Source organism: Miniopterus natalensis, chromosome 3 (genome assembly GCF_054644295.1).
Source record: "Miniopterus natalensis isolate mMinNat1 chromosome 3, mMinNat1.hap1, whole genome shotgun sequence".
In the NCBI taxonomy this organism is placed as follows: Eukaryota; Metazoa; Chordata; class Mammalia; order Chiroptera; family Miniopteridae; genus Miniopterus; species Miniopterus natalensis.
This window is the reverse complement of record NC_142083.1, coordinates 59,731,955-59,756,366: the sequence shown is the minus strand read 5'-3', so window position 1 is coordinate 59,756,366 and position 24,412 is coordinate 59,731,955. Positions and strand designations below refer to the sequence as shown.

The 24,412-nt window shown below is 41.0% G+C and overlaps 1 protein-coding gene across 2 annotated transcripts in view; it reads right to left on the bottom strand.

Moving 5' to 3' along the window:
* Nucleotides 1–5,786: 5,786 nt before the first annotated feature.
* The window catches only part of MAN2A1 (mannosidase alpha class 2A member 1), a 144,109-nt gene continuing 125,483 nt past the window's right edge, over nucleotides 5,787–24,412 (bottom strand). Inside the window, exons 20-22 of one of the 2 annotated variants that reach the window (XM_087815483.1) lie at nucleotides 19,830–20,021; nucleotides 10,133–10,243; nucleotides 5,787–8,527 (exon numbers count right to left, since the gene is read on the bottom strand). In XM_087815483.1, coding sequence (XP_087671609.1) covers nucleotides 8,375–8,527; nucleotides 10,133–10,243; nucleotides 19,830–20,021 — 456 coding nt within the window. In that variant the 3' untranslated portion in view covers nucleotides 5,787–8,374. Of the gene's footprint in view, nucleotides 8,528–10,132; nucleotides 10,244–19,829; nucleotides 20,022–24,412 lie in introns of those variants that run through there. The other variant, XM_087815484.1, reaches the window with a different exon arrangement.

Genomic DNA, 24,412 nt, shown 5'->3' with positions numbered 1-24,412 from the left:
TTGCGCTCCTTTCTAATTTGAAATGTTGTACTCCAGAGATCTTCACTTTCTCTGCACGTGCTAAAACTACAAGAACTCGGGCTACAACTCTGTTGAAACCTCACTCATCTCTTGTCATGCAAACAGGGTGAGATTCCAGGTCAGGTGGGCTAGTCTTTCAACTTATGTAATTTTTACTGAATTATAAAACCTCATCATTATTACACTGCAATGACACAGGCCTAAGAGATTGCATTAGGACAAGGTTCTACTGTACTTTAAAATAATAGACTTTTTAATGCTAAAATTATTTTAATAATATATCTCATTAATTTTTAACCTCGTATCTGGGTGCCATATATTCCTGAATTTATGGTTGACAAATTAAACCCCAGAGACTGTCCAGAAGTAGACTGGCTGGACTAATGGGAGGAGCTAGTTACTTCAATACCCTGTAAAATTGTTCTGTCCAAGCTTAGATTAGATGCTATTTCACTCATAAAATCACTAGAGCTCTGAAGTCAACAGGCTCATACATAAAAATTTACATTTCTTAATTGCCTTAACAAAGTATCACATGGCTGTCATTAAAAAACCCCACAAATTCAGATACATGTGTCTTTTTCTTCATTATTATGTGTAGGTATATTAAAGTTTCCTGAAAACTACACACGCTTGTATCATTTCACATTCTTACAATGTGTTTACAAATCAATATTCATGTGCACACGACTTCGTTTTCGTCTGCAGAGTCCAAAGTCTAGACACAGATTACGGGGAGTACTTCCAGTGTAACTTCCAATGATTTCCCTTCACGAACTTTCACCAGACACGAGCTTGCTTGTTGTTGAGCTGTTGGTGTCACACAACCGTCCTGTCCCACAGCTGGTCGGTGACCTATCCTTCCAGGCTTGGCTCAGATCCTCTCGCTTGCTTGCCTCCCGCCTCACCAGTCCAGCAAGGTCTCCTTCCTGTGTGCTCCCAGCATCTCTCATTTGTGCCGCCAATGCTAAGGTGACCCTCTTGCTCTCTGATATTATGGCACCTTAACTCCATGCTGAACTTCTCTCCCTTACTAGACAGAAGGGTAGGGTTATTAAAACCCTCCTCCCCAGAGCTGAGCACAAGCACTCTGCCCAAATGACAACTTCAGTTAATGTTTATTGAAAGCTCAATGCAGAATCTAAAACCGATTGCCCTCAGGCTCTATTAAAGGGAGCCCTATAAATTCACTGAGGATGAATTTCTAGATTTTACCTAAGAAAATAGATTTTTTTTAACTCCAAAGTAATCTTGTTAACTGCACTTAAAACATCCATTTAGGGAGACAAAATGAACGTGCGAGTCAAATCATTTTTCTTGAACACTCACTTCCCATACAGCCAGACTGAAATTATTTCAATCCTGCACGAGCCAAGGAAATTCATCCCCAAGACAGGCAAGGGCTCTGATCTGTTGCTCCAGGGAGAGTTTTGGACCAAAACAAAGGCCTCCCCCCAACTTCAGATCATGCTTTGAAAGCCAACCAGTGAGGCCTTCATTTGGTTTAGTGCAAGAATTGCACACATCCAGTCCCTAGAGACACATCTTGCTTGCTAGCATTGCCATTCAGATCTGGGACCAGAAAATGAGCCCCAAGGCTAAGCTTGTGAATAAAAAAATTGGAAAGCTATGTAGAGCATGGGAGCCAAGAACACAAGGCTCTGTGTAAAGCCCTTAAAATATGGCCTTTAAATAGCACTGTTCCAATTTCCCTCCTTCTCCTGTTTAGAGATTTAGAAAATCACTTAGAGTCCTTCAGTGATATAAATCTACTTGGGAAAATCTTAAAATATTTAAGGAGCCTGCTGACATAAAGCAGCTAGCGCCTAGGACTCATTGCTCCCATCCCAGCCCCTTGGTTTTCTTCCCCTCAGCCTCCAGATTTAGCTCGACACTGGGGAGCTTCACCTTGCTACTAGGCGAGCCCCAGTTCCCCATCTGAATTGAAACTCTCCGAGTGTATATGCCAAAGGAACGCCGCGAACGTAAGGCATTTACAATCTCAAGGCTCGTATGTACATCCTTGATTCACTTTGTATTTTTAAGAACCCTTCTTGCCTATTTGAAAAAAAATCTTTCCACTATTTAATTAAGTGCAGTGTTATTGAACATTTTGAGCGAAATATGCAAGGTGGTGGGAGCAGGAGGGACAGTTAGAGGCTGTGTTCTGAGAAACTGGCTTCACAGCCAAGCTTTGGGAGGCTGTCCACAAGCTCCCCTTCAGCCAAGTGTCTGCACGAGAGCGTGGTGCTTTCAGCTCTTGTAACATAACTCAACTCAAAATGGCTTAACTAGTAAAGTGGCTATTTTATATAACCAAGCGAGAGGTGGTTCACTCAGCAGAGCATCTTCAGGGGCCCAGGTTCTGCTTTTGCTTGATCATCCTGTTGACTTTTGTCCTTGGCTTGTCTCCCTGCAGGGCTGCGAAACGGCTGCAGCCGCTCCAGGCTCCACTCTTACAACACTGCCTTTGGACACTGTCAAATGGGGGTGACATGCTCTCCCCTTTTGAAGAGGGAGAAGGCCCCCAACTGACCTCCCACGGTAGTTCACTGCCTAAAACTGTGACACATGTCCATTCCTAAATCCATCATCCGGCCTAGAGAAGGAACTTATGACTAATTTAGACCAACTGCAGTTCACCTCCCGAGACGCATCCCCGTCTGATACATGAATAAAAATCAGGGTTTTATTAGCAAAGGCGGCAGAGGGGCAGTGGCTGCTTGATAAGCAACCACAGTATCTTCCATAAGGAGGTCACCTCTTTTAGGAGATTAGGAGTGCCGCCTGAAACATTTATGCTTTAATTTTCAGTAATGAGACCTTCCTGAGGGTGTTTAAGCAGGAAAAGAACAATGAACAGAAAAATGCAATTAAGATGTAAGCGGCTTTAGAGCCTTCAATTCTGAAAATTGCCATTTTTCTCAACATATACTGGTGATAAACATACTTGCATTAATTAATTGAACACATATTTTCTGAACCCCTGCTTTTCCAAGTGCGGGGATACAATGCTTGGACAAATGGCTGGGGTTCGTGCCCTCCCTGGAGCTTATATTCTATCAGGGAAGGCAAACCTACATAATCCCAAGTTTGGCTCTGTTAAGGAGAAAAGCAGCAGGGTAAAAAGACTCTCAGTGAAGGAGAGGTGGGGGTGGTTATCAACTGGCTAGTGAAGGGAGATTCTGGAGATGACACCTGAACAGGCCTGAGTAACAAGGAGCCTGTCACGGAGGAGCTGAAAGCAGAACCCTGAAGCACAGGAAACAAGTGCAAAGACCCTGAGAGGAATTCTTGGTGTGTTAGAGACTCATAGAAAACCTAGACAGCAGTAAGAGGGACGGTGGTATAAGCTTGATTTGGGTCAGGAAAGGATTTCTTAAACAACACTCTCTCTCCCTCTTTCTCTCCCTCCCTCTCTCCCTCTTCCCCCCAAGCTGAGGTAGGTGGATCAGGGCCAGGACATGCAGGGCCTTTCGGCATGGTGAAAGATTGTATGTTATCCCAAGTGTAGTGAGAAACGATTTTCAACAGGAAAGAAACTTTTCCAATTTCACTTTTTGGCTCCTCTGTGAAAGAAAGAAACTGAAAGGGGCAGAACTGGAATTAGGCAAAGCTGCTGGGAGCCAGAGGCAGCAGGCCACGTACAAGGAGGAGGCTTGGAATTAGGTGGTGGTGGGACAAGTGGACGGATTTTATGGGATGCTTCCTGGTAGTGGACGGTTGTAGGGTGTAGGACTTAGTATTAGGAGTTACTTAGAAAAGTTTAACAAGGAGATAGAGAGACCTTCTTAAAAAAGTGTTCTAGGCCAGTGACTCCTCAGGATCTTGTTAAAATGTCAATGATGATGCAGCAGGTCTGGTGTGGGGCCTGAGATTCTGGGGATGTAAGTAAGGCAAAGCATACAGGACAGAGTTACCAATATTGTAATTATTGGTGGTGCCAGGTGGGCACTTGAATTATTGGCACACTTTGTAACCTATATGAATGTCTATCCACTGCACTATACTCTCGAAACTAATACAAAATAGTGATGAATGCAAACTGTAATAAAAAATTTAAAAAACAACACCTTGCCACTGTCACAAGAAAGTTTTATTGGCTAGCGCTGCTCCAGACAGCAGAAACTATTTCTAGCTCTCGAGGCTTGCTGGTACCATGTCTTTCCTCATTCTGGTCCTTTCACAGGGAACACACATACTGTCTCTATCTGCTAAAATCAAATGCACCTTTCAAGAATTATCTCAAGTGTACCTCTTCTATGGTACCTCTCCTGAAACAGAAACTGGGTATGCTGCTTCCTTTAAACCCACACATTTAGTTTTTCTCTGCAACATATTTCTACTGTATTTTGCCTACCTAATATCCAAAGTATCCTAGAATTTAACTCCCTTCTCTCTGGTTGTAGAATCCCTTCCTCTATGGGGGGAGGCAGTGTGAGGGGAGGGCTATTTCTTGCTCATTTTTTCCATGTGGTTTACTTGAACTTAACTCTATCTTTAGCCTGTCATTAGCATAAGCCAGATGACAGCCAGAGACATCAATCCCAGGACATTTGCTGAAAAAATTAGATAAAGGTGCTCTTCTTCCCCTGGAGTCACTAAGCTGGCTGGATGCAAATATGGGTCTGCTGGTAGCCCTCTTGCCATGAAATATGCAGAATGAGAACAGCTCAGAGGAAAGCAAAATCAAGAGGGCAAGACAAGCCCTGGATGACGACATCTCACACTTGGCTACAGCTGTACTCGGAGTGCTATCTACCCTTGAACGTTCGTTACTGGGGACTATAAATTTCCTATTTCTGCTTGCATAAGCCAGTGTGTGCTGCAGGCACCTTGTCCCTTACAGTCTCTCCTCAGCCGTCTGTGCTCTGCTTTGATCATGGTAGCAGCTCGGCCTCCCGAGATCTCCCTCACTCTCCTCTGAACCAGCCCTTTAACCAGTGACTCACAACCCCCCGTAGCTGGTTTCTTATCACAGGTCAGGCATGTGAACATATGCCCACCTGAATTAAAATTTTCTTTACAGTTTTAATATTCAAATTATTTTGACATGTTGATAATCAAATATTATGGAGCCAAAGGTAATTTTCATTATCTGCTGGTGCAACTTGTATTAACATTTTTCTGGATTTTTACAGTTGGGCATACATAGATTACAAATTGATTAATCTCTTTACTACATGTCACCCCAAACGGGCAGCACGTTCCTAGTGAGCATGCCCTGGGTCCTTGCCTGGCTAGCCCGCACACACCTCTAGGATATCCATCCTTCACCCGCCCTGGTCCCCTAGCTTTGCAGGAACTCTCCAGAGCCCCCGAGCTGTGTGCCCGTCTGGTCTGGGCCAGGGGCCGCTGCAGTGCCTCCAGACCCCAGCCTTCCGCCCCCTCGCCTCTGGGTCAGCTCACACGGCCCTTCTCAGCGTCGCGTGTGGGTTCACTCTCCTCTTCATGTCTCTCCTGGGATGTGTGGACTCTCACTACAGTCTGCTCCGAAGTGACTCAGAAGGACCCACGGGCACTGCGTTGTCGGGAAGGTTCCTAGATTCTAATCTCAAAGGTTATCCCAAACCCAGATCTGAAACTCACCACCCCATCTGCCACTTGCTCTCAAAAACAATCTTTTCTAACTAGAACTGGGCTAAAGAAGGAGCAATTCATTCACAAAGGAACAAACAGGCCCTAGATACTCCACCCGACCCGACAAAATGTTTTAATATACTTAGTGTACAAAATAAGATTTAAGAACACTCTAGAGGGCCATGTACACGATAAGATTTATCTTTTATTAGAGATCTTATATTACATTTTCCCAAAAAGATATAAAATCTTCCAAGAGAAAATATCAAAACCTATTGATTCCAAGGTAAGCAACATAATCAAAACGAAAGCAAAGATTTCCTTCCAAACAAAAGAATGTGAAAACATTTCGGCACAAGTACAACAAAGACATTGGAAGGTAATTACAATGTTTTACCACACACTTTACAGCATTTTATTTTAGTCAGTATTTGTAGGAAACAAAGACGCTGAGTCCTCAGACACTGCAGTTAAAATCGCAAATTAAAATTAAAAAAAAAAAAAGGATAGGAGACAGTAATGAACTATTGGTCAACTGAACGTCATGTGTTGTAATAACTGTAATAAAACCTAGGCACACAAATATGCCACCGAGATCACAACTGAAGTGTACAGAGACACTGAATGATTTAATCAGTTCTTGACCACAGCCCAAAGCAAAAGCATCCCCTCTTCATTTCCCTGATACTTTATTCTAAAGATAAAAAGCAGAAACTTGCTTGTTAAAGAGATTCTGCTTTACCTGTGAGCAGTTGGTGGCAACACACTGAGTAAGATCCGACTGGCATGGGACAGACCAGAAGTGGCAAAACCACTGTTATTGCATCAAGATTTTTTACTTCAACTGATCAGAATTCCCAGATGATTAACCACAGAACACAGTGAATGCCCACAGGAAGGTTTTACATTTAAGACGCAATGGAAATACTGATTTATTCCTGGAATTTGCTTCTGACAATACTAAGAACTGCAGACATCCACAAAAGGGAAGTGTTTGTTTCTTTTTTTAGGTGTTTATCCCTCCCAAATGAGGAAGGAAACTTACAGTACATGTTTATTGCATGAAACTACTCCCTTTTAATATCTTTATCAACACCAGTATTGTTTCCTTAATTATTAAAGGCGAAAGAAGTTCATGAATTTAACATAACTTAACAATGACCTTAGGAGCTGCATCTTGATTAAAAATCAAGATAATAATCAGACTACATGGTGAAACAGAAATTAGGTTTTAATTTCTCTAAAAAGAAGTTGGAGTAACAGGAGGTAAATGGAGGTTTAAAGTCAGGTAATCACCTATTAGTTAACATAAAGAGAACTTTCAAAAGTTTGCATATTCAAACATCCTTTCTATATTAAAACAATATTCTAAAATGTTGCTAATGTTGCTTTTATTTTAATGTCAAGTTAACAATGATCGCAAATAAATTTTATCAAAAGTATTGTAATGGCACATGGGCTTAGAGCTTCGCTTTGAGGTTAGCGCACACATACAAAAGCTTGGAATTCACTGAACAGACATATACTTTAATAGGATGAATCACGGTGAGCTACATACAATTGGGTTTCCAAACAGGGTCTGTTTTAAAGCATTCTCTCTTCAGTGTCCTTAACGCCTCTGAAGTGGAAACGGTGTGTACTTTGCACATCACACAATCCTTGCTTCAAGTTGCAGTCTCCTTGGCAGCAGCATATTTTAATCAACAATATTTTTTCTCTTGTTTTGTTTTCTGAGATCTCAGTACATTCAAATAGTCAAAATGTTTAGAGTGTTATCACCACAAATTTAATGAAACAGATCAGAATGTGGCCAGCATCATCAGGCAAAAATTTTATAATTTATGTCATAGAAAGTACCCATGCCCTCTCCCTGCCCCAACCTCCCCCCTTCCCCAAATGGTAACATGGACACTAAAAGATTTAACAAGACTTATAAAAAAATAAGGCACATTTATTTTGATATGGTATTTTTAAAATAGAAACCCCTTCTCAGAACATCTGTATTCAAATGAGCTGTGTAAAAAGACACCTTGTGGTACCTAAAATAGGTTATGGTACCTATGGAATTGCTTCTTCTCTTTCAGTGACACTGGAATAAACTGCACCCATCTCACATTGTCAAGTAATGAAAATAGGCCTCTTTTTCTACTATTGAATGACTCAGAATCTGCTATTTCTGGAAATACTTTACAAAGGGTAGGAAGGGAGGGGTCAAGTGATACATTAGAAAAAGGTGTGAAAATCAACTATATCATCAGGGCTGATGGATTGCACTTTTCCACGTATTTCAACACATGAACATTTTCTAACATGTATGAATGATTGCAACTATTTTGGCCATTAGCTATGACCCACCAGCGTCTTATTCCATTTTGGTAGAAGTGGGCATTTTTTGTAAAATTAACGCAGGATTGGCAACATGAATACTCATAAGAATCTCTTTACAACCTCCAATGCAGACAGAATTAGTGAATATTTAACCTGAGATACAATCTGCTGTGAGGTTGTCTTTAGACATTTCTTTGTTTGTTGCATCAATTCATACCGATGGTGGTACTTGATGGAAGAAACTTAAAACCACAACAACAAAAAAAACCAAACTGGTTTATAGCATGGCTTTTTTTTTCTTACTGTAATGGTTCAAAAAAAAAAAAATCACAGAATTCATGTTCTCACAGTAGCCAGAAGCTAAAATAATGTGCTTCTTTATTGCACGTAAAACCAAGAAGTGTACAAAAGCCAATGCTTCGCAATCCAAATCTGAAAGCCAGGTTTACCTCAGCTGGATTCGAAATGTGCTGATTTCCATGGGCTTCAAGTTGATCTCACTTATGTTGCGGGCATCTGGAGGTGAGTGCATCAAGGATAACGATGAAGGTATGAGGCGTGCAACGGTAAACTTGTTAAAAAGTTTATGTACCAATATCTGAAAAGTAAAGGATAAAAAGTGCATATTTAGATGAACTCTGATCAACCCTGGAGGAATATCAGTCACACAGCTCTCTATAATCAATGCCAAATAGTATGAGACTTAGCAAAACAGTATGTCTGGCGTTCATTTGAAGTATAATAATGAGGGAAGGGAGATTAAATACACCTCTGCAGGCTTCAACATACACACCATCCCTGGGGACAGACAAGGACAATAGTAGGCAGGAGAGGGCAACTTACACTGCATTCCTTTTCTGTACTGCCTGAGAACTTAGTATGTGCGGGGGCCACTTTTTCAATTAAAAAACAGGGACATCTATGGGCCAAGAAGCTTTAAAAACACCCCTGTCCTCTTTCAGTCAACATTTACGTCAACACACGTGGCTCCCAACCATTTTTCCTGTTCCAACAGAGCTGACAGAGGACACACGCCTGCAAGGAAGGCTCCTCATGTCAGTGAGTTCCATTTACAGGGTGGGGAGGTTGCACGAATATGTCTCTCTGGATCCTATAGCACCTTTAAGACTCAAAGCCTTAATGTTCGAATACAAATGCTCACAACCAAGTATACTCAGATCAATAGTAAGGTCGGAGGAGGTACAAATATAACAAAATAAAGAGAAATAAAGATATCAATACTTCCTTAGCGCCAACTCCACGACTGGTGAAGTAAAAGAAACGAAGTTTATCTACGTAGATTTAGGTCTCCTACCGTATTTCGCTTCTTTTCAGATCCTGTGTACATGCTAATTTGTAGGGTTTGAAACTGAATCTGTTGAGCTAGGTCTACAGTGTATGTATGAGGTTTTGGAGAAGAGCTGGGTCAGCTGAGCTGCCGGGTGGGACAGACCTGCCTGTGTGCTACAACCCGCCCAACTGTGTTCTCTGAGCTACTCAGAGACACAAGCAGAAGACTGGAGGTTTGTTTTCTTCCAAGGGGAGGACTGAAGGAACTATCAGCAAGAACAACTTGAAGAGAAATAAAAAGTGGGCAGTTAGCAAGCAGTGGTCAGCCTCAGGGTCTGTTTGGCCTTTGCCGTGTGGACTCACATGCCAATCTGGCTTCATCAGAAGATCGAAGCCAGCTTGTTTCCACAGGGAAACAACTGATGGGAGCTAAGTATAGTTGCCTTGGGGGCGGTGGTTGAATTGTCCTACTGGCTACAATTTCATTGCTCCCTGTCACTTCCCTACTGTTACTCAATTCACTTTAAGTGATTATAAAACTTGTCTTGGCCACCGCAGGGCTTGGGTTTGCCATCCCTGAACTAGATCATACATGAGTATATCCAAGAAAGGGGAAAATATGGGTGTGTGGTAATTTGAATATTAGGTTGGAAATGGAAGGCCTACGAATCAATGAGAGCATTGTCTTCAAATGTACACATGTTCCAGCTATGCATTTTTATGTTGACAAGGAGAGGAGACTGAAGGTTGAGAAAGCGCTCTCTTAAGATGCAGAAACTTGAGCTAATTTGCAGCTGAGGGTAACAAATCAATGAAGAGGCAATGAAACATCATCTTATTGTCAGGATTGTTGCTTTAGAAAGTGAGGATCTGAAAGCACACTAACTTGACAAACAACAAGTTTTCCACTCACCTTTCCCTGGGTAGTGGAACAGAGCAGCCCAGTGTCTTTGCTGGGGAAGAGGCAGTCGAACCCCTTCCTGTGGAGAATCAAGGCCGCCTCGTCGGAATACTTGTCATCTTTCTGCAAATGAGCGGATACCAACATGCCACAGTGACATTAAAGCAAATACCGTCACTACTGCGCACTTCACTGTCTTGATGTCAGCATCCCCAAAGCGCAAAGGCTCATTTTCTTTAGAGCCCAAGCCAGGCAAGCGCATTTCCCCCAGGTTCCCCGCGCCTGGAGCCTGCCCCCTTCTCCCCCCCCGCCCCCCAGCAGGCAGCGCTGTCGCACCCCAGGCTCCTTACTAAGTCATTTCATGCCTCGGGTTCCTCGGTCCTCGAGGGCTTGGTTTTCCTTTTGGCCACATATTACATACTGTGTTGTCAATTTTCTTAAACCAAAGCATTTCATTTTCACTTACTTTTAACGTGTACCTCAGGTGAATAAAGTTCACAATGGTCCTCACTCGGGGATAAGATTTTTGAATGTGTACCTGAAGTCAGTCCTTTATCTGGTCACTGAATGATGATGTACCCTCCATCTTAAAACTGAAATATGCTTCTGTAGTGAATACTAACTTTTGCCAATTGCATTAACATTTTTAATCTTTAAAATATTGGTTCATTATTTTTATATAAAAGACATTTGAATTAGTTATGCTTATCACTTGCTAGGCCAACCACATTTATTAGCCTGATGTGTCATTTAAATCCACATTATAGAAGCTATTCTTCCTGTGCAGGTAAAAAGAAAAATACTAAACATGGCACATCAACCACAGGGCTCAGTACAGGCATACTTTGTTTCATCACGCTTTACTTGACTGTGCTTCGCAGATACTGTTTTTTACAAATTGAAGGTCTGTGGCTACTCTGCGTCAAGTGAGTCAATTGATGTCATTTTCCGACAGCCTTTGCTCACTTCGTGTCTTTGTGTCACATTTTGGTAATCCTCACAATATTTCAAACTTTTTCATTCTCATATTTGCTGCGGTAATCTGTGATCGGTGATCTTTGATGTTATTAGGGGGCAAGATCCTCCACCAACAGAAAGATTATGACTCACTGAAGGGTCAGATATTGGTTAGCATTGTTTTAGTGATAAAGTATTTTTTAATTAAGCTTTGTGCATTTTTTTTTAGAAATAAGCTACTGCACATTTAATAGGCTACAGTATAGTACAAGCATAATTTTTGTATGCACTGGGAAACCAAAAATTCACGATTTGCTTTATTGTGATAGTCACTTCATTGTGGTGGCCTGCAACCAAACCTCCGAGGTATGCCTGTATTACAGTAAAATTACACTTCTTGCAGTAAAATTTCTTGCATCCATTTAAGTAATAATGCCACGAGCAGTTCAGGTCTTTGAATATTTTAAATTACAATTATCGTAATAAATTTTATGCTTCCTAAAATGGGAACATGCCTATGATAATAAGCAAAATGAATTAAAACTCGTTGGAAAAATGAAAGAAATGTGCAGTTATTCTCAAGTAGAGTCATGTGCTTCCTAGCTCTGACACTGGGATGAAGATGATCCCTTTTCTCTTCTGTAGCCACAGACACATATATGCCCAAGTTCTTGATGATCCTCACAAGGGGCTAAGATTTTTTAATGTGCTATAGAGACATTTTTCTGACTAGCTGCCAGCATTCCTACCACTGATTTGATTTTAATGTGCCTGAACAATTTAAAGCTGTCCTCACCACAGATTCTTGGCTGGAATAACCTGTTTTATAATATTTCACACTGGTATTTTGTAGTGGTACTGCTAAGATTTTGTTTGAAGGGAGACAAAAAGTCATTTAAGGAATTCTGAGTCATTGCAGGACCACATGCTACATATAGGAAGTTTAAATCAAGATTCCTAATAAAATTTCTATAAATTTCATAGTCTCAAAATAGCACGAAAACAGCACATATGAAAACCCATCATTTATAATAATTATAAGAGCTCCAGGAGAGTAACAAAGAGAACTCTGGCACATGCCAGTTGTGAAACCTTGGAATGGTCATTCAATCTTCCTAAGCACCAGTTTCCTCATCTCCAGTAAAATGGACCTCACGCATGTCTCCCTCCTTCATGGAGTCACAGTGTGGGTTAACCCGCTGAAAATACCATGTAGCCATACTGTGTGCTCCAGGAGAAGAAAAGATTTTAAAAGACCTGTTTTTACATTCATTAACATATAAGTAATATCTGGACCTCAGAAAAGAAGGGGAGAGTATGGAAAAGAAAATCCACAAATTTTCAAACTGCGCATGGCACTGTGCTAGGTGAGCTACAAACTAAATGTCTTTGTAAAATAGTTCAGATCACAACTGCAGCTGGCTCCCTACCAGAAGGCTTGATGTTCCAGTCCCACAGGGAAAATCCATTACAGAGCTTATTTCAGGGGATAAACCAACATGAAGCTCCAAGACTAAGCGGGCCTGTGAGGCTTCTCCAGCACCTGGGTGGAGTGTGGGGGATGGGGGTCTACTTGCAGAACAAAGTCATCAGGCTGAGAGAAAGCTGGACCAAAGGCAAAGGCTGGTTCCACCACGAATCAGTTAGGTGACTCTGCATATATTATTTAACCTCTGAAAATTCCAGGAACTAGGTAAGACTTGTGAACAGCCCTTTGAGGATCGAGGGCCAACCACAGCGACAGTAACAGTGACTGCAGCTAACACTTACTGAGCACCTGCTGTGTGCCAGACTCTGTGTAGAATGCCTTTCATGTATTAACTCATTTCATCTCACAACAACCTCTGAAGCAGTTGAGGTGGTATACAAGTTTGTATTACTATATTTCAATGTACAGGAACATCCCTATCACAGAGCATTCTCTCTCATATTTAGAAAGCAATTATCTCTAATGACTCTACATTGGCCCTTCACGATATTTTCCCATATATGGTTGGTGGGTGTATCCTTCCATGGGACAAGAGAAATAAATAAGGCAGCATATTCCCCAACAGTTTCTACACTATCTTGCCCCTTTAGTCCCCATGCAAGAGGCAGTATAAAGTTCTGGGTAGGGACCTGGAGTCAGAGACATGGAGCTGTGCCTCCCAGCACCACCATTTACTGGTAGTGACCTCGAAAAGTTACCTACCATCTCTAGGCCAGTCAGTTTCTTCTCCTATAAGACGTGGTACACTGTTGTTGTGAGAGCTAAATAACACACATGTAAAGCAGTCAGCCTAATGCCTAGCATAGAGACAATGTTAGGTATGTTGTTTTGAAAAATCTGAGGAATTATTAATAAAGTATATAAGGAATACAAGTCAAACAGCATCAAGATTTACTTTGGCAATAAACTTCAACTTACTCTAATTTATAAAAAATGTGCCGGTATTGTTACTTCATTATTCGTAACAATCACAACTGCTCGTGTAACTATCACAATTGAGAACCTTTATTTGCTGAGCACTCAGTGCTTCCCCCCTGCCTGCTGCGGTTCTACATGCTTTACAAACATCACTTCATTTAATCCTCTGAGCATCTCTAAGGCGGGCTCTGTATTGCCACGCTATGAACGAGAAAACTGGGATTCAGAGAATTAAGTGACTTGCTCTATGTCACCCAGACGGCAAGTGGAGGGGGTGCACTCAAACCCAGCAGTCTGACTCCAAAGTGTGTGCTTCTAACAGCTTCATTCTCCTGCCTCTGCTTCAGCTATGAATCGGTGCTCACAGGAGGGGAAAAAGGAGGACCATTTTTGACATAACATAATGAAAGGCTATAAACTAAAGATCACCCTCTGCTTTGAGGCTGCTAACAGGGAAGATTTAATCAATAGACCCAGCAGAGTAAAACCATGATTTATCAAAAAATATATCAATTCAGAAAGCAAACTTTAGAAACTGTGATTTCTAACCACCCACAACCTACCCATCCATCCGTCCTATTTTAAACAGAATTTAAGGTCATTCTGAAAATTACACATTCATTTGACAGTCTTTCCTAAGAATATAGGCAAATACTCCTTTACTAAGGTGAACGAGGGATCCAAATGTAGAGTTACACTACTTCTGGCTCCCACCAGAAGAAACTTAATTTGCTTATTAGTAACGTGAGGCTCACAAATCAGTGAACTCCTGAAAATGCCAGTAAATGTATGTGCACACTTTTTTTTTTTCTGAGGATGAGAGGGGCAATAAATTTGACCCATTCCCCGAGAGGAACGTGACCCCACCCTCCTCACAGGATGTGGAAGGCGTATATAGATGAAGGCATGTCTAAACACCTGGTGGAGAAATTTCTCCAGCCCACTCAGATGCTTTGAAAATGTCTAACAACACTCATATTTCAGTGCATTCTGACAGCTAGAGAGGTTAGAAAATTGCACACTGCGTTATAAGTCCTGAGACAGGAAATAACCAGTAGAAATTCATTTTCCAGGGTACTCATTAAAACGTCCAATAACAGTTATCTTGTTTGATCAACAAGATAACATGACAGAAAAAGGAAGGTGAATGGTAGTTCTTAGATATGTACAACAAAGAGATTTCCCCCCCCATAATTTTCACCTTTCCAGGAGCCAGGGAGATCAATAAAGTACCAATCAACTCTTATAAGAAAAGCAAAATAAAGTAAAAACTTACAACTGCCTCTTATAAGAAGGAGGTGGTGTAAATAAGTCAGGAGAGACAATCTTATTCAATGGGTGGTCCTGATGTTGAAATGATTGGTTAACCATTTGCAAGAAACAGTTAAGCACAAATCAAAAGAAATTCCACAGAGAACAGAGTTAAACATATAGATATATATAAAGGTATAGACATAAATATATACATATATAAATAAAAATACAGCTGAACATAAAAGCAGTGGAAATAATCCACTTTTAAGCTAATAAAAACAATAGTTGAATCACATATCGTCGTTCGAGGCAGACCGGTTCTGTGAGGTCCAGCTCAACAGCTCTGCCAGCTCTTTCTAGTCCCAGGAATGTCAGCATTCCAAGCTGCACCTGTAATTCTAGCCTAAAGAATCTTGACCCGTGACCCTTCCTCCCATGAGATTTTTCCAGCATCTTCTGTACCAAGACTTCTTTCTCCCTTAATCGTTACCCTGTCCTGATGACATGGCTTTCCTGTTTAGTGCACTTGAGTGGTGCTCCTGTTTCCCAGTTTTCAGACTTTTACAGAAACTTCCTTTTTTAATATCTCAAGCTCTTGATAGGGCAAGAGAAGGCAGTGATAAAGAGAAGAGAGCTGGAGGTCTGGCCTACTGGATGAGAAGACTAATAGTTAAATTTTCAAACAGTGGCTAGAACATGCTGGACACACAGCATGCTGTGAGGCAGGATGTCAAGGGATGACCTTCTCTTCTTCATCTGACTACACATACATGACATATAATGAGTTTTTTCTAAAAAGATACATAAATTAGAAAAGATAGGCTTATATAAAACCATAAACTTATTGCCAATATGGAACAATTCCTGAAAAACTAGACTTTGAGGAAGAGATTTAGTAACTTTAAAAAAAAGTCAAATATTACCCTCTGGGGCAACATACAGCACTCAGATTCAGGCCAGGGGGGTGGGTCCTCATTCTACCATTTATTGCAGGGTAGTTTTATTTTAATCATTTTATCATTAATCATTTAATATCTCTAGCCCTTAGTTTCCCAATCTGAGAGTTTTAAAGAATTACTAAGTCCTGCCCAGCCGGGCATGGGTTAAGCGTCGACCTAGGATCCAGGCGATCAGGGTTTGATTCTCGGTCAGGGCACATGCCCAAGTTTCAGGCTGCAGCCGATCAATGACTCTGTCATCATTGATGTTTCTAGCTCTCTCTGTCCCTCTCCTTTCCTCTCTCTGAAATCAATAAAGATATATTTAAAAAAAAAAAAAAGAATTACTAAGTCCTAAGCTCTCCAGACCTACACAATCAGAATCTCAGAGATGGAGAAATTTGTAAAAGTCTCTTTTTCTAAAATTTCCCTGGTGTGATCTGGACACACCGACTCCGAGGACTGGTAGTTGAAGCTGAACCACCTCAGTGAGTTAGCACACCTGCAGCCCGCCCCCACTACGCCTGACTGTTGCTTGAGCCCGTAACTCCTTTCTCCATGAAAATAAGGGAGACCAACTGAGGTGCAGAACTGAAGAACCTTTAGACAGTAGCCGAGGGGATGGGGAAGCAGGTATGTCTTCATCATGCTGCTGCTGAAGGAGGTCAGGGAGGAAGAGAGATGTGCCCTTATCAATCCAAGGTGGTCCTCAGATGGATTTACTGTGGAAATGCTATGAGGTGGTGGTAAAGAAAATACTTACTCAGATACAAGCCATGTAGAACTCTGATCCTGCTTGGAACCCAACCTGTAGGCTGACCTTATATAATCGATCTTGAACAACATGGGTCTGAACTGCATGGGTTCACTTACATACAGATTTTTTTCAATTAACCCTCTCAGCCTGATTCACTTGCATAGTTCACACCTGCACTGTTCAAGGATCAACTGGCAGTTGGGAATCCGCATATGTGGAGGGCCAATTTAGGTTACACACGGATTTTTTACTTCATGGGCGGTTGGCATACCTAACCTCTGCATTGTTCAAAGATCAATCTTATTTGTATTTCAGTAGGAAAAATGCATTGTAATCTCCAAATGAACAACTCATTATTACATGTTTGGAGCTGACAGCACACAAAAACAGGAACACCATCCCAAATGTATAGGTCAGGCTTCTGAATTTATTGAGCCATTTGTATTTTTCTTTTAGTATAACCATGGAATTACCTTTGACATATTTTAGGTACCAAGCTTTCTTCAAATCAGTACTTACTATGAGCTTTCTTCAATGATTATGTTCCCACTATCAGGGGTTAGGGGACAGAGAACAATTCTTTAAAGAAGTGATTTTGAATGGACCAATCAATCTCCTCGGATTACTGGAGAGCTTAAACAACCATTAGAAATATTTGCTAAGAGTCAAAGGCTAATATAAAAACTGGCAACAATTAGTATGATAGTGCAAAACACTCCCAAGTACTCGGCTCTGGTCATGTGCCAGCACAGCAGTTATCACTAGGCTTTTACATTTCAGTCTTTATTCTTCTGGTCAAACAGCTACACTGTAAACTGCTTTCTATTCCCTCTGCTAAAACCCTAGTTTGCACCTGAGTTGGCACATGCTGTATGTAGCATCACCAGGATAACATCGTATGTTTACAAAGCACTTCTGCTTCTGAAAGGCTTTTCACAGCATTATTTCATTTGTTTCTCACAAAAGAAATGAAGCAGGCATATCTGATGTGGACCCCATTTTATAAATGGTGGCTGAGTAAGCGGTCACTCAGCCAGCAGGTAGTGAAGGGGGCACACCTGTCCAAAGGTGAGAAGAGCAATGGGCAGCCGGGTGGTGAGTGAGTGGAGGCCAGACTGCAGAGGGCCTGAATGCTCAAGGGTTGAGACAATTTGGTAGGCAATGAGGTTTCTCATCTTAGATTTGTAAGACAGGAAGGTAGCCAACAGCAGGTAGAATAAAGGAGCAGGTGATCACTAAAAAGAGGTGATCTGGAAAACAAAGGCCAGCCTTGGACTGTACAGGGTAATCTACTCATTCTAGTCAGCTGGAGTTGCTTCCAAAAACAATCATCGTCAAACCATTTTGGGAAGGAGTCCTCTAGTAGCAAGAAAAAGTAGCCATGCTGTGGCCCGGAAGTCCTCGGGCCCCTCAGGCTGGTAACGTCGTCTACCATCTATGCTCAGCGGTGGCAATGGGAGGCTCTGGGCTCCGTCCTTTTATTCCCATTAGTGCGTGAATGAATGACAGGTTACCTCAGGGAAACTATCCATCTCTGATGTGTTCTTTCCATGAGTCAAAAAGTAGACCCACAAGAACTACAGCAGAATCCCGGAAAGAACACTCACAAGAGTCACACGTTCAACAGACGGTTACTGAGCCCCTATTCTCGCAGGCACCGTCCCAGGCCCGAGGACACGGTGAGGAATCGAAGGGCCCCGCCCCCGGAGCTCCCACTCTGACCGCACCGTCGGCTTTCCGGCCTCCACGCCTGCCCCTAGCTCGGCCGGGCCACGCTACCCTCGTAACTCTGCGCCGAGTCTCCTGTCCCCTGACCTCCTTCGTAGTTTTTCTCATTATCACGGTTTCTGAGGCCCTCTCCAGCCACCCTATTCAAACTTGCATTGCCTTCTCGAATTGCCATCCCTTCCTTTTTCCCTCCATAACCCTATCACCATTGAACATATTACATGTTTCTCTTATTTTTTCTTCCTTATTTTTCCCCTCCCACTAGAATCTAAGCTCCAGAAAGGCAGGAGCTCTTGACTATGTCCCTAGTGCCTTTCGCAGCAACTGGTACCTGGCAGGCATGAAGTAAAGCCTGCACGTTCACTCACTCAAACAGCCCGTGACACGTAAAGATAGGCAGGCACACAGGCCTCTGGCATTCACTTGTATTCATTATTATAAGCCATGTATATTTTCCTATATAGTCTGGCATAAGTTCTTTATCTTGGACATATAATTTTAGAAGCTCTAATTGTCCAAATTTGTAGGCATTTATCCTTACTTTATTTGGTTTACTTTAGTGGTTTGTTCTTAAACTAAACATTTTTCACCTCTTACATTGTCTTCGAACATGAACATTCTCTTCTTTTCATATTTATTATATTTCCCACAGAATCCATAACCACTTACTATTTCCAGCTGGATGTGTATATCAACTCACAATATCAGAACAGCTCCATAAACCATAAAAATGATGTTAAGTATCTAATCTTTATTCTTTTCAAATGCAATTTCTGACTTTAACAGTAGGTGTATATGTACACTACGGCAGTCTAACTGAATAAAATTCCATACCTAATAAAATCTGCCCTTGCTTTTTCTTTAGTATATTTTTCTACTTCTCTTAAATAGTTGGTTTCTCAATGCAAAGGTTTGGGTTGCAGTGATTTTCAGGAGAAAGATACAAACATACAAAGCCTCTGATACAGAAATAATTAAATGCTATGCTCTCTACTTCTCGAACTCCCAGAAAGACTGGCTGACAAGGAGAAATGAATGGAAAATGCCAGGACAGCCAATCTTAAGGCCTGGTTCTACCACCTACAAATTATGTGACCTCAGGACAGCTTTAGTTTCCTATCCAGAAAAGGAAGAAAGATGTTATTCCCTGACCTACTCACCACATACAACTTTTCTGAAAAGAAAATAAATTAGTATTGGGGAATGCTTTAAACTGTAGAGCAGCGATTTTCAGCCTTTTTCATCTCATGGCACATATTTTTCATCTCATGGCACATATGAACTTACTAAAATTCTTCGGCACACAAAAAAATGTTATCCTTTTTGCCAATCTGACCCAAAAAAATAGGTATAATTTTGATTCATTCCCACCAGACGGCTATTGTGTTGGCTGTTGTCATTTTTTATGTGACAATCTAAGGGAAAGGAGGTTAGTGCTCCTGACTAAATAATCAGGTATTGCACGTTTTAAACATTCCTGCAGCACACTGGTTGAAAATCGCTGCTATAGAGCAACACCCAAATGAAAGGCATAATACTTCTGCCTAAAGGTGAAGCCCTCTTAGTCATTTCTTGAAGCACAGTAAAATTTATTTTTTTGTCTTCCCATCCCCTTATATCAGGTATATTACAAAGAATACTTTTTTATAAATAGATTTTGAAATATACCTTTGATTGTATTGTCCTCAGATTAAGCAGATGAATGTCACAAGGCAAAGATGACAGTAACGGGGAGAATTCACCGAGCAGCTGAAGGGTGGGCACGGGCCTCTTTTCTGTCATTGTAAAGACAGGGTGATTCAGGAAAGAAGAAGTTATGTGGCTAAGGAGGGAAGGATAGCTGACTGGCTTTTCTTTTTCCTATCAAGAAAAAAATAAAAATTCTTAAGAGTTACATATTTGCAGTTCTCACGACATTAGCTGAATTACCTAACAGGATTTAAATAGAAAAGAAATATAAAAATATATAAATACTTTTATTTTATCATATTTTATAAATAAGTGTTGTAGAAAATGCATAGCAGATTACCATGTTCAGTTCTAAGCAATGCAAGAAAACAACTAATGCCCACTTACCTTGTTAGAAATCTCTTTTTCCGTTGCTTTAACACTAAAAATCCTGACAATGTTTTCCACAGACATTTTAGGACAAGGTATAACTTTTTACAGAAACTCTTTCTCAACCTACCACAAAACTCAAAGTAGATGGATTGGGATGTTCATGTATCTTGCGCATCATCAAATGTTATCTCCTTCCCTTCAGGTTTTACCCCCCATAGTCTCATGATTTCATTTATACACTTAACTAGGTCAAAAGCCATGTGTTGATCTGAAGCTACGTTTCCTAAATGTTACCCAGTGACAGGATTTAAAAACTCTAAAAATAAAAAAGTTTTTAAATAACACAGGCAGCTTATCTAGATCATCTGTTTTCTTTAAATGGGGTAAATCATTGCCAATTGCTTCATTCTACTTTATTCCCCAAACAGGAACTGTTATGTATGTTATACAATAGTTATCACACATTTATATGACACACAATTATTCAGTATAATTTTAAAATATTTCAGTCTTTGCTATGGTGTATACCAGTAAACAAGCATTTCATCAGCATGTTCTAACATTAAATAAGTCTGCTAGGGCTGGGGACATACATAGGATGGATGGCACACAATGAAATCAATGACTAAGCAGAACCTTAACCAATGATGCCTAAGGTATAAAAGCAGACAGAAAAGCACTAAGGAGAGAAAATAATTTATATAGAAAGGTCTTTTGTTCACCAGTGACATCTGAGGTAAATTTAACTTTGTGTCTTACTGTTTAAAATGGCTATTTCACTGATATCTCCTGATGTTACATCGTTTTTTTCAAATGAAAGGCTTGGCTACTTATCTGTGTGAAAAGATAGGATTTATAGAAGAAACAGAGCTTAAAATTCAGAATGTCAGATTAGCATTGGACAGAGGGTGCTAGTGAAGCGTGACAAACACTGTGTCAGTAGCAAACTGCAGATGTCATTACAACTTAGACCTGGGAGAGAGAAAAAACATGTTTAAAGGCAGCAGAGGGACATGCAGTATTATGATACTGACAAAAAATATGAGGTCTGAAAGAGTTGTAAAGAATGTATCCATTCCACATTTTTTAAAGGAGAGATTAAATAAAGCATATAAAATAATATTCTCCAATGATACTGAAATTTAATGCAGCTTGTAGAAGAACATAAATAGAGAGGGAACATTTTCAATAAGACACTTTAAATGTACTCCATGATCAAAGAACTTTGTAGTCCAGGTCAGGATTGCTGACAAAATCACTTTTGAGTAATAGAGATAAAAGATTCTGACAGAAAGGAAAACACCTGCCTTATCAGATTCGGGAGACATTAAGTCCATTCTAGGTCCGGAAACATTCAGAAAAAGCTCTCTGGCTTTGTTCTATGCTCTTGGAAAAATCCCTGGACCCTGTAGTGATGTGATGTACTTCTGGATGGATTATCTGTATCTTAGAAGCAGTAATGTGCATATTTACCTTTCCTCCAAACCCAAATCAGTTCACTTAACCCTCAGCGCTTCCCCCAAATTAATCATACATCAGAATGACTTGAGAGCTTTTAAAACTCATAAATTCTGCCCGGCTGGCATGGCTCGTGGTTAAGTGTTGACCTATGGACCAGGAGGCCACAGTTCGATTCCCAATCAGGGCACATGCCCGGGTTGCGGGCTCGATCCCCAGTGGGGGGTGAGGGGGAGGCAGCCGATCAATGACCACTGACTCTCATCACTGATGTTTCTATCTCTCTCCTCCCTTCCTCTCTAAAATCAATAAAAACATATTAAAAAAATAAAAATAAAAAGCAGAGATCCCTAGGCAGGGGTGGGTCCCTGGAAAGGCGAAGCTTAAATGCCACTCCCTTCCAGGTGAATCTCATGTAGCCAGTCCCACACTGCCCTGTGGACCTGTGCTGAGAACTGCCACCCCAGACACCCTCCCAACTTTCTAGAAGAAACTAAATGCCCTTTGGAATCAAAAGTATAAGCCTTACCCTTTTAACTAGTTTTGCATTAAAAAACTCCCACAGGATTCAGACACAAAAACATGTTCATGAAAAGTCTCGTTTAAGGAAACAATGTGATGAATATAAGGACCCTGAGAATTCAAGAACTGTCCTATTTACAGGCCTAAGCAAGATAAGGAAGGGAAGTTTATAGAAGAGTGGGGGTCAGTTCCTGAAGAGCACCATGAACAATAAAACGGTGGGAAGCTGGCCAGGTGGGGCCCTCTCACAGAAGGCTCCACCATCCACACTCTCTTAACATATTTACAGCAATAGGGGGCTCAACAAGATATTTAACTGTTGAACTACCATTATTTTGATGAGTCTCCTAGACAAGTAATCTTTTCACTGTAACCCTTATGATAAACCCAAAGTAAACATGTTTAAGTGTTCGAGCTATAAATGAATTCCCCAGCCTTGTTTGTAGCAACTAATATACTGCTATAAACATTATTTGGTTTCTTGTTGGTTGGAAGGATTCAGACTATACAAGTCTAGTTTTCTCCTTGCAGCATGCGTGAAATTAAAATAGTTTGAAGCACATTCTGATCCAAATTACACCAAGTTGAGATCATCTCCATTGCATTCCATCTCCATTGCATTCAGAAGTCAAACTTCTTGCCGGGCTCCTTGGTGCCCTTCATTAAGCTCAATAAGGTTATCTGGCCCCTAAATACCAAATGTTTCCATTTCACTGACATCAAAACTTACTGTTCTATAAGACAGTAAGAGAGTGTTTCTTAGTCACTTTTGTTTATTCAGTATGCCCCGACATGGGGAGAACTTGATAAAGCCTGTTGAACTTCATCTATTAATTTAATAAGCAAATGCAGTATAAATAAAAGAGAGAAAACTACTGTGGGGAGGGGGAGATGAGTGGAGTAAAGCGCCAGAGGGAAAAAGGGTGAAAATGCGCTGCACCTGAGGACTTGGAGGCACAATCACAGCGCAGAGCTGGACCCTGGCGGTCTGTGGGCCCGCTGTACTTATAGAGATGTTTTGGGAAGGCTGCATGGCATTAAAAAGTTGTCTGTTTTCAGGCAACTCTCAATAATAGAAAAAAAAAAAAAATCCAGGAGATTTCGCATTAAAAGCATCCACAATGACAACAACAAAACTCCTCCAAACTGTTAACTGTTTTAACCCAAAACACTGGGAATTCAAGTCACGCTGGGTCCTTCACATTCCCACGTGGAAACCATCAGCTGGCGCCGAGCTGTGCTTTCTAGGTGGGCTACGGTTATCGTCAGTCACCACAGGTCCTCTGGTCGCCTAACTGAAGCACCTGCCCTGCCCAGCCTCCCTCAGGCTAGCTCTCTCCTGAGCCCCGTGAGCACTTGAGGTTTTCATGGTCTCTCCTAACTTCCTGTCCTTATGTGTAAAGAACTGGTATCCGAGGTAAAATGACACAACTGCAACGCTCAAACGCTCCAGTGTTTCTAAGTCCAGCTCAAGGCCCCCTTCACTATACCAGTCGCCAGCGGGACAATGGTGAGAGCAAGAGTCAAGGAAAAAAATCAAGGGTCAATGCCAAAGAGACAATTCTTGTTTCATTTCTGTTGACCACTCCGAGTATCATTACCATGGGTGACGGTAAACCTCGCGTAGCCAACGTCCTCTGCTGGGCACCTGCACATCGCTCCAGGCCTCATTCTCACAGGACACTGGAGAGCAGGACTCACTTCTATTTAGTCACCCAGGATTACTCCAGTGAGGCTCCGACAGGCTCAGGCTTCCCATTAAAATACCCTCCTGCCCAGAGTGTCTCTCCACCTCAGTTTTTACCATCAATATTTTAGACTTTAAAGCCTTAGTTGACAATTAAAACACTTCTAGAAAATTTAAGTTACACTATATGTAACTTTTCTTTATCAAATGTCTTTTTAATCAATTTCAGTAGAAATTAAAATGTATCTTCTCTTCTCTAGGTCATTTTTTATTTAAAAGAAACTATTGATTTAAACCCAAGAATCTATAGCTGAGCAAAAGAAAAATTTAACCAACATAGGATTATAAAAACATTGGATCAAGTTTAAATCAATTAGTCTCTAAGGAGTTTTGAATGGGAATAAACAAGTTATTTAACTTCTAAGTGAAAGCTTTATAGATCTGACATGAAAATTCTTATTGCCATAGTTAACAGTTTTGCAAATTAGTGTCTATGTAGAAAGAAAAATGATAAAAGCCAGAA